The following is an 11,144-nucleotide window of genomic DNA, read 5'->3' on the forward strand; positions in this document are numbered from 1 at the left end:
ACCCCCACCCCCACCCCTACCCCACCCCTTCTTATGACCTAACAATTTCTGTATATAACAAAACAAATTGCCTCCTCCATTGAAAAAGAATTTTCAATTTTGAGGGGTTTTTAATCTTTTATCATGGGTAGTGCCCTGATTAAAAGAACAAGAATGTTTCAAGATTCTCACCCAAAACGACACATTATAAACCATAAAACGACACCCTTTTGACCACTCTTCAAATAGCAACCACCCATATTATATATAGAAGAAAAAAAGTAATTAGGGAATCCATCAATCTTCTTATACAAAGTCTGCAACCTCAAATACTAAAACCCCATTTGTTCATCAACACAACTAGGTCAAAAAATTGAGTGAAAATTTGAAAAAATATGGACCAGAATGTGTTGGATGATATAATAACTAGGCTTCTTGAAGTAAAGGGTAAACCAGGGAAGCAAGTTGTGTTGACTGAGGCTGAGATTAAGCAGTTGTGTTTGGTTGCTAAAGAGACTTTCTTGAGACAGCCTAATTTGTTGGAACTTGAAGCCCCCATCAAGATTTGTGGTAAAGTTTCAATTTTTAATACTTAATTCTTGATTAATCAGTAACTAGTTCTATTTTTGCAGCTGTTTTGGGGTTTTATTTTGTTTGTTTATTGTAAAGTTGACTTTTTTAGATGATGGGGTTTTTGTATTAGTTGCTAAGATTGATTATTTGCTTTTGGTCTATGTTTACATGGTGTGTATATGGATATCTGATGCTGGTATTTTTATCTGATACATGTAATTTATTCACTAAATATTTGGTGTGTTTTTGAAAAATTCGCGAATGATACAGAATGAGCTTAAATAAAGAAGTGGAGATTCATGTAGCTGACCAACTTGTTTGGGACTGAGGCGTAGTTGTTGTTGGAATTTTGCGAAGCAAACCTATGTTACTTTGGTTTAATACGAGTAGGTTGAGCCAAATGAATATTTATTAAATAACTTTGTTTGTCGTCTATAGTCATGTTTTCTTTGGCTTATCGTGTTTGTTGATCAATTTAGCTCTTACTGTGCATTGAGCTGAAAAACCTATCAGTTATTGATTTTTGATTCAGAATTAGTTCCCTTTTTCATGTGTTTGAAGAGCAGTGTAAATCATCGGGGGTGGAGCTAGAAGGTTCCCTACGGGTTTGGCTAAACTCAGTAACTTTAATCCAAACATCGTATTTGTATTTAGAAATTCACTAAACATGTACAAAAAATAGATTCATAACCTAGTTACACTTAATTTGTTATCCTAGAATTTATAGCCCATAAAGTTCAAATTTTGGTTTCGCCTATGTAAATCATGGTTTTAGAAACTTTTGGTTTCTAATTTGTTCCGAAGTTTTGTCTTTTCCATTAGCTGGAGAAGATTGTACTCGTATTCTGATGTTTTGTGTCGTTTCAACCTATGTTGCTCGGACTCTTCAAAAATGTCAAGGGTGCGTGTCGGATTCGCTAAAAGTAGTGTATTTTTGGAGAATCTGACATGGGTGCAGCATCGAAAGTGAAGAGTCCGCGCAACTTAGGTTTCAACAATTCACTTGGCTTTTGTTGGGGGTGATGAAGTCCTGGTGCCGCAGGATAGGTGTGTCGGATTATCTTGTTTCATTTATGTTGTTACACTTACGTTAAGTCTTACGTTTGACAGGTATGCTTGTGTTGAATAGGTGTGAGATTTAGAGAGCCCCTACTTTGCCTTAAAGAGGAACTATTTATCATTGGAATGAATGATTTAGATAACAGGCCCTAATTTGTTTGTCGGATTATCTTGTTTCATTTGTGTCGTTACACTTACATTAAGTCTAATGTTTGACAGGAGTCCTTGTATGCTTGTGTTGAATATGTGCGAGATTTAGAGAGCCCCTACTTTGCCTTAAAGAGGAACTATTTATCATTGGAATGAATGATTTAGATAACAGGCCCTAATTTTTTTGGATGCGAAGTATTCTGTAGTCAATAGCTTATAGTTTGCATCATGTTGAATGTTATATTTGGCACTGATTGCTTTTATGAGTCCATGATGTAAAAATGGAAGAATCCTTATTATATTTTATTCAAACTCATATCTTCAGTTTCATTTTGGATAACCTTAAGCATCGGTTGGCTTTTACTGTCTCACTTTGTCTATTCTTCATATTTTATTTGCTTATTTTTAAACGTCAAGTTGCTGTGAAATCTAGTTTTCTTCTCATTCTCTTCAGCTTGTCTCTTAGACCTGTAGTTTTCCCTACTTCGATGAGCTTGTAATAGTTATCCACTTGAATTTCCTCTGGTTGCTACCATTTCTTTATTTTGTTATGCCTAGCTGGAGAGAATCGACTCAATCCCTTAGATTGATAATTCAACTATCTTCTTGGTATTTAATGTGTAATGAAGTCAGTTTCCACTTTCCACAATTAGTGTGGTGGTTTCTACACCTCTTTCCCTTTAGTTTGCTGCTTTATAGCTGTAGGTTATGCTATTAACTGAATAGATAATCATTAATAATTTGAGACTCATGATCTTCAATGAAGGCTTTATCTGTTGTGCTTACCGTTCCACATATTTTTTTGACAACTGTGGTGTCCGGGCCAACTTGTTCACACCTCGACTAGTTCCACGGGTACCTGTTACCTCACACCAGCACAGAAACCAGGTAACTTCACCTTATACAATTCTTTATAAGGTTACCTCGAAGTAGGGATGTAAACAATTGAAGATTAGTTGGGACCCCTGCAAGTAGACTTATCGTCACTACAATTCAATGTTGGTTGAAATACCAAAACTCAAGCAAGCTCAAATGGGAAGTGGGGGGGGGGGTTGGGTTTAGCGCCAATTACCTCAGAAACCAGGTAACTTCACCTTATACAATTCTTTATAAGGTTACCTCGAAGTAGGGATGTAAACAATTGAAGATTAGTTGGGACCCCTGCAAGTAGACTTATCGTCACTACAATTCAATGTTGGTTGAAATACCAAAACTCAAGCAAGCTCAAATGGGAAGGGGGGGGGGGGTTCGGTTTAGCGTCAATTACCTAATCTCAACTTACAAAATCATTCTGCGTCGTGGAGATGCATGTACCTTAAACATACACATCTAAACACGGACGACTTTCATATATGTATGACTCTCACTCAAGGTTGTTGAACTAGGTCATTCAAAGTCAAAGTCAAAGTCCAATCTTGAAGTTATGTGAGCGAGTTTGATTTCAGCAAAAAGATATTGAGCTACTTAAGCCTAGATGGAGTAGCTCACGAGATAAATTAGTCCACCTACACCGTTTTTCTCAGTTCTAACCTCTAGGCTCCATTACACAATTTCAGGTAAAATTAGCACGTCTGCAAGCTAATGAAGACTGGGATGTTCAATTTTTCACTAGTCTTTGATGTACTTCTAAAATTAATATGGAGCCTGGAGGCACGGTGAATCTGTTGCTTGAAGGACGAGACGTCTCTTGGTATTTGATTGGTTTCTATGCCACCTTGCTGTGTTATTAGATCTAGCACCTAGGATTTATGGTGCCTCTTTCTGCCTTGTTCATAGCTTGTACACAACCATAAAATAGTGAATTTTGATGATCTGTTCATATGCAGTTTATTGATGCCTTTTGTTTTTTAACTTGAGATTTTATTTCTGGCCAAACAACTGAAGATTTGATTCTGGAGTGAAGTCCAATTTGGTTGTTGTGGATTTATTGCAAAGCATGACGAGGCGAACTAGGATTGACCATTTCCAAGAACAGGCTAGTTCTATTGATATGACATGTATAAAATAAGATCCTTGGCAACTATTCGGTAGATAGTAGAGAACTAGAGATATAAGCAGTTGACCAAGCAACCTCTTTTGGCTGATGGCTACTGATGATCTGTATGGTATTTATGTGCCAATTTTCATGTGGAATGAACCTCAAAATTTCAGACATCTTTAAATACCCCTTATAATTTCACAGATAACGAAGCAGTTAGTTCATCGGTTTTTCATGTGACATTTCAAAACTTTAAAATGGATGTTAGCTTTTAGATTGAAGAGTTAGAATGTATGTACTTCATATGCAAAGCTCACATTTCAAGAACTTGTTTTATGCATTCGATGTGTAAAATAGTTTGTTTCAACGTGGTGCTTATTATTTCTTTTTCCTTCTTAGCAGAGAAACTAATTCTTTTCTGAAAAATGATTAAATCAATCTTCTGATTAGGAAAAGCATGTTTTGGAATATGCACAAAAGTTGGTGGCTTAATGTCTGTTTGACGGTTTATCCTGTTGACTTTCAGGTGACATTCATGGTCAATATTCTGATCTTCTGCGGCTTTTTGAGTATGGTGGATTGCCGCCTCAATCAAACTATTTATTTTTAGGGGATTATGTTGATCGTGGCAAGCAGAGCTTAGAGACTATATGTCTTCTACTTGCATACAAGATAAAATATCCTGAAAACTTTTTCTTGCTTCGGGGAAATCACGAATGTGCTTCCATAAACCGCATATATGGATTTTATGATGAATGTAAGAGAAGATTTAATGTTAGATTATGGAAAATCTTCACAGATTGCTTCAATTGTCTGCCGGTCGCTGCCTTAATAGATGAAAAGATTCTATGTATGCATGGAGGCCTTTCTCCTGATTTGAACCATTTAGACCAAATCAGAAATCTCCAGCGCCCAACTGATGTGCCAGATGCTGGTTTGCTCTGTGATTTGCTTTGGTCTGATCCTAGTAAAGATGTTCAGGGATGGGGAATGAATGACCGGGGAGTTTCATACACTTTTGGTGCAGACAAGGTGACAGAATTTCTTGAGAAGCATGAACTGGATCTTATTTGCCGTGCTCACCAGGTTTAACCCACTGCTGTAAATTTTTCTTCAGTACTTAGGTGTACATAGGCTTATAGTCAGTTGATCAGTGATCTGTTAGTTGATATATAGTCTATGGTTGGATAGAGTTACCCGGTATATGTGCTGGTGGGAGGCAGCAGGTACCCTGTGAAATTAGTTGAGGTGTACACAAGCTGGACTGGACACCATGGTTATTAAAAAAATGTAATATATATAGTCTGAATATTTATTTGTGTGTGTGTTGAAAAGGTCAATCACGAGGTTCAAAAGTATATTCAGTTGTTCTGCTTCTGCTCTCTATTAGTCTGAATAAGTGAAATTCGATAAGGTAAATGGAAGGTTCCTTGTTTTCATACTTCAATTAAATCTCCTAATGCTTTTAAGTTCTTACAGGTTGTGGAGGACGGGTATGAGTTTTTTGCTAATCGGCAACTTGTAACTGTATTTTCTGCACCGAATTATTGTGGAGAGTTTGACAATGCTGGCGCTATGATGAGCGTAGATGAGACATTAATGTGCTCCTTTCAAATATTAAAACCTGCCGACAAGAAGTCTAAATTCAGCTTTGGAAGTACAACTACTGCTAAACCTGGATCTCCTACTGGAATGAAGGTAAATAAATAAATCCAGTTTAATAGACATGAAATGGCATAGCTCTTTGGTTCTGTTGAAATTACAGACTTGGAGAAAAGTTATAAATTGAACCTTCGTTGCTTGGACTCTTTAAAAATGATGTTGCCGAGTGCGTGTCGGATCCTCCAAAAGTAGTGCATTTTTTAAGGATCCGATACGGGTGTGACAATATTTTTGGGGAGTCCAAGCAACAGAGCATTGGACAACTTGCCTTTCCAATACTCGAGGTTTCCTACTGCATATTAAGTTTCAAATATAAAATGTTCTCACCATTGAATGGACTTAATTTAATGTGCTTTGTTCTATCATTATCGATGGGCTTTCAGGAGGATTTTCATAAGGATTTTACGTCAATGCTATTAGATGATTGATTTGAGAGTTGTTTTTTTCCATAATCATTAGTTACATGTTCAAAGAGAGATTGTATATGCTCACAGAACATTATCTCCAAAGTTTCAGCTATAAGTTTCCGAGTCTGCCCGTAGGTATACGTTTCAGCAATATGAAAACATGTTGTGAATGCTAATTTTCTAGTAGGTCTCCCTCAGTAAATGAAGTTTGATAGTAAAACTCACCTTATAAATTTAAATAAAGAGTGAGCTCTCCTTTATATAAACATCCAACTATGTCAACTTCTTAAAGCTGTTTATCTAGTGGGAAAATCTGGAAAAATCAAACTTGTACATTTACATGTAATAGTTGGGAGATGCATTGCTATTAATTTGTTGGACGCATTCTAATTTCTAGGAGCTTAAATTTTTCATCAGTGCTGCTTCTTGGCACTGAAATGAGCAATGGTGCTTGATTTAACATTGATGATATCCGGTCCCGGTAATTACAAGTCCTGTGATACTAGAGACATTCAAATGACCATCTAATTCTTTATGATTGTGAAATGATCACTATCTTTCAGCTCATATGAGCGTTCTCATGTTGGAAACATCTATAGTTTTCTAAACTCAGTTTAAGATCCTAGTTAGTGGTCTATCGGAGGGCATTACGGCATCTAAATTTCCCACTATCTTTATTGACTCAAGGGGTGGCCTAACGGTCAGTAAAGTGGGTGAACATCATGGGAAGCTAGGTTTCAAAGCCCAACAGAGACAAAAGAAACTATATATTTGGTAACCAAAGTTACTCGGTACCTATACTGGTGGGAGGCAGTAGGTATCCGATGGAATAGTTGTGCTTGCAAAGTTGACATGGGCACCACTCTTATCACACACACACACAAAGGGAAAAAAAGGAATAAGAGGTCCTCACCTCTTTTTAACTGATATTTCCTTTGAAACATCGGCAAGTTTATCTTACAAGGCTATTTCTTTTGAATGTGTTTTTAGTCTGCCTGTCCACTGTTGATGTGGCTGGTGAAATACATAAATGTGTCTGTTTATTGAACTTATTCGAGTACTTGAACAAGAGCATTCAATGCTCGAAACTATGTCTTTACTGCAGTCCTTTTCTTAATGACTAAGTATGAGAACCAGCTTGACGCGGGAATCAAGCAAGAATTGTTAACACTTGAAATTGATGTTTATTGCAGTCCTTTTTTAATTCCAAAGCATGAGAAGCAGCTTCACGATGCGGGGATTTAGCAAGAACTGTTGAAGCGCTTGAAATTACCGTTTACTGCAGTCCTTGCAGTCCTTTCTCAATGCCAAAAGTATGAGAGCGAAGCCAACTACAGAAGTTGCCATAGAAGTCTTTACTTATATAGTGGATAGATGAATTACCAAAACTTAATGATCATTTTAACCATGGTGGATGTGTAAAAAAGTATGAGAAAATGATGGAAAACCATACTTGATCTTTATTTTTTTCTGGCTCAAATTGTAAGCTATGAAGCATCTCTTTATTTTGTGCAACTAATCCTTAACACATGGTAATGGCCCCTCTCCCTATGTCTCTCTCTTTCTTTTGGTACGTATGGTATTGCATTGGAGTCCGATCAATTTGGATTCGTGTTACGTAGGGTTCATTTTGGGAGAAATGCTCCCTACCAAGGATTTTCAAATACAGGGCTCAGAAACGAGACCTTTGGTTATAGGAGGAGCAACTTCATCTGTTGCATCACATCCTTTGTGGTCTCTCCCTCTTTTATGTAGGAAGTGAAATTTCATTCTTACTTTTCGAGTGATTTCTAGCCTGTCACATGCATTTGTTAACCCTTCTTGCTTGCATTCGATGTTATCTGCATCGGGTGTTTATAGGTAAACCATGGTAAATTAGTATTAGTATGATTTGATATAAACATTCGGTGTGGATACATTTTTATGAGCAAAGATTGTCACAAGGAGAACTTATTTTGGTGTCCAGTATTCCTTTTGGGACACAACTAATCCGGAATTTTGTCGGAATGTTTCATTTTGGGGCAGAGTGTTCTTTATCAAAAGTGATTTTATTATCAGGATTCGAATTCGAAACTTTTGATTAATAATAGAGAAGTACTTACCATTCCGTCACTATATTATTCATGGGCCAGTAAATTGCTTTTGTTTTTTTAGTGAGTGATGAATAAATTTTTGTTTTAAAATAACTTTTTTTTCTGTTAAAAATATTTCCATAATTAACTTTGTATGCCTACTTTATGTCCTCATAAATAAAGTGGAAAAAATACCCATTATTTTATACATTAAGATAAACGATAGCTTATCAAAGTGTAATATGTATCCTTTTACCCGTTGCTAGATTGAGACTGTCCTACTTTCTTTTTTTTTTAAGAGTAAAGAATAAATATTAAAGTCTACGAACTAAATATACGTATCGTCTTATTAACAGTAAAATAAAAATTCTGGTGAATTAGGTTCACATATCAATGTCACATGACTCAATTTGATATGCTAATTTACTGATCTACGTGTTACAATTTTTATATTTTTTGTATCATTTTGTGTCAGTTCTATTTAAGGAAAATATTACTTACACTTTGATTGGATATTCACCAAGTCTATCGTTGATGAGTCTTTTGATAAATAGTTAGAAAAAGTGAATATCTAAGAGTTCAGAGAGAACTCATAAGGACGTAATACTTCGGACAAATGATGTTCAACAAACAAAATTCAACATCAGATGAAAACTAAAAGAAATGAAGGTAAAGGGTAGACGAGCACACATAGGTGGATCTAGGATTTGAAAAAAAAAAAACCGAAATATTTGCTCTTGAACTATATAAAATGGTCTAACTATGAACTCCATTCAGAATTTGTCTCAATCATGTCCTTAGACGGTAAATATCTTTAACACAAATTTAAATTTAGTTGGACTTTAATATAAATAAGATACTCCAATGTAAGACTCTTGATGTGAATTCAAATTTAAAACTTTTGATGCGAATTCAAATTTCGTCGGTCTGACATCATATGAAAACTTTTTAAAAAAATAACGAACCAGGTTTTAGACATGCATGCAACATGACACTTGTGCTATTGGTGTTGGTAGAAATTATTTTTTTGTTGGTACTTGAGATCACCAATAACCAACCACATGGCATGAGTTTGAGCTCTATTCCCTAGGTCGATCACAATTAATTAACGTGTATTATCAATTAGAACTCTTTGAAAAAACTTTTGAAGCGTGATGTTCAGATAACATGCCATATTTCGAGAATATCTTAATATGAATTCATGATGTCAATTTAAGAAGGTTCGATAAACAACATTATGATCAAACTCATAATAATGATAATAAGGTAATATGAGTAATACCTTTTGATAATTTATCGTCAAACTATCGCTAAATATATCAGTCATAGCTAATACGATTTTCTGATATTTCATCATTAATCAAGATAGATTCTAAATACGAACATATTTTTACGATTTAACGATAGAATTATCCGTTATCATCAATTCATGATTTTTGTGTATATGGTGTCTCTTTCATGCCTTTCACCATATATATATTTTTTAAATATAATGTCATAACTGTCAATCAACTAACACTATTGTTTTCCTAACTTTTTTTTAAGAGTGACAATCAATTTATCTATTTTATCCACAAATTCTATCTTTTGTATGTTTTTACTCGAATTTGTTGTAATTAGATTAAAATTTAGTCTCAATACATTTTGTTCTGAATTTAATTTATATATACTATAACATAAAGAAAATTTATATTATCAGTATAATATTACATGTTTCAAACCTTAGTCTTTTTGAAGTATTAATAAAAAAACTGATTTAAAAAAAAAGAAATTTGATATTATTAATTAATTAAAAACTTGGTCATGTCGATATTTTATTTTTATAAAAGCTGCTTGTTTGAAGAAATTTTGATATTAATTAATTAAAACAAGTCCAACTTCTTGCCAATTGCATATAATAAAACTATACTTGATCAAATTACTTTCAAATTAACATAACCTAATAATAATAAGGCATAATACATAAACATGACTCTTAACTTGGCTTCAACGGACAACTATGCCCTCCAACTTTGAGTGTGCACAAGTAGACACTTAAACTTGTATAAAATTAAATAAGTAGGCACACGTGTCCTAAATGACATAATACACTTAGGATGCCATGTAGGACACAAAATTGCCATGTAGGGTGACAGGTAGGACGAATGTGTCCATTTGTTCAATTTTATATAAGTTTAAGTGCTTACTTGTGCACATCCAAAGTTAAAAGTCATAGTTACCAGCTGACGTCAAGTTAAGGGTCATGTTTATGTATTATGTCTAATAATAATACTACACTCATAGTTAAAATCGATAAAAAATATTTGCACTCGATATTTATACTAAATCATACTATTACTTTATTAAGTCCAACTTGTTTTTGTTGTGTCTCATAAATATTCAATACATAAATTTTGGAGGCGTCTAGATGATCATTTTGTTAGTCTGCTCGTTTAACTGACACAATGAAAACAAGTTAAGGTGTTTAGATGTACATACTCAAAATTAAGTGTTTACTTGTCAGTTAAAATCAAATTTGAATATTTGTTTATGTATAATACTAATTCGAGAGATCAAGCAACTAGTCATGGATCATGCCATCACACAACGAAGCTAGGAAAAGTTGAGATACTACAATATCTGCATAATTAATATATGTATAAAATAATACATAGATTTCCTCATAATTAAATCTCTTCATTTACTAAGGGCCCGTTCGGCCTTGCGATATGATATCATGATATGGAATCATGATATGAAATTGAAGGATATTTTCTCATAAACATAAAAAGCCCATAAGTTATAAAACTATTAAAATAGCCCTAATTGTTTATTCAATCTTATCAAGTAAACAAAAATTATAAAATCGCATAATAAATTGTTACAAAATTATTTGTTCTCCACTTAAGTAATTGTTTCATCTAACTTTAATTTAATAAAAAAATTGAACATAAATTGTTCATCCACTTAAGTAATTGTTTCATCTAATTTATTTGTTTACTGCATGTTCAATCTAACTTTCAACCTAACTTTCACTTCTCATCAATATTTGAGTAATAAATGAAACACCTTTCATGGGCTCTTCAAGATTTTATTACTCCACAATTGTGAGGTGTGAAGTTAAAGTGACTATATGTTGGTGAAGAATAATAAATTTTATGTCGGTGAGAATAATAAATTTTAAAAAGTAATGATGTGATTATAAATTTTATTTACATATGAAACAAATGGTTAGTAGATATAAATGTGGGGGTTGTTTTAACAAAATATAAACTAATGGATCAA

At 34.1% G+C, this 11,144-nt stretch overlaps 1 protein-coding gene across 1 annotated transcript; it reads left to right on the plus strand.

Moving 5' to 3' along the window:
* Positions 1-80: 80 nt before the first annotated feature.
* Positions 81-7,359, plus strand: LOC102587690 (serine/threonine-protein phosphatase PP1-like). The gene is made up of 4 exons (XM_006345825.2): positions 81-549; positions 4,266-4,825; positions 5,219-5,437; positions 7,002-7,359. The coding sequence occupies exons 1-4, from the start codon at positions 375-377 to the stop codon at positions 7,023-7,025; spliced, it is 978 nt and encodes a 325-aa protein (XP_006345887.1). The 5' UTR covers positions 81-374; the 3' UTR covers positions 7,026-7,359.
* Positions 7,360-11,144: the final 3,785 nt, after the last annotated feature.

The sequence above is a fragment of the Solanum tuberosum genome, unplaced genomic scaffold (assembly GCF_000226075.1).
Source record: "Solanum tuberosum cultivar DM 1-3 516 R44 unplaced genomic scaffold, SolTub_3.0 scf00072, whole genome shotgun sequence".
Classification (NCBI taxonomy): Eukaryota; Viridiplantae; Streptophyta; class Magnoliopsida; order Solanales; family Solanaceae; genus Solanum; species Solanum tuberosum.

Coding starts and splice junctions, on each gene's coding strand:
- LOC102587690 (XM_006345825.2), top strand. CDS start 375: ATGGACCAGAATGTGTTGGATGATATAATAACTAGGCTTCTTGAAGTA. Junction 4,826..5,218: donor TTATTTGCCGTGCTCACCAG/GTTTAACCCACT, acceptor AAGTTCTTACAG/GTTGTGGAGGACGGGTATGA. Junction 5,438..7,001: donor GATCTCCTACTGGAATGAAG/GTAAATAAATAA, acceptor TGTTTATTGCAG/TCCTTTTTTAATTCCAAAGC.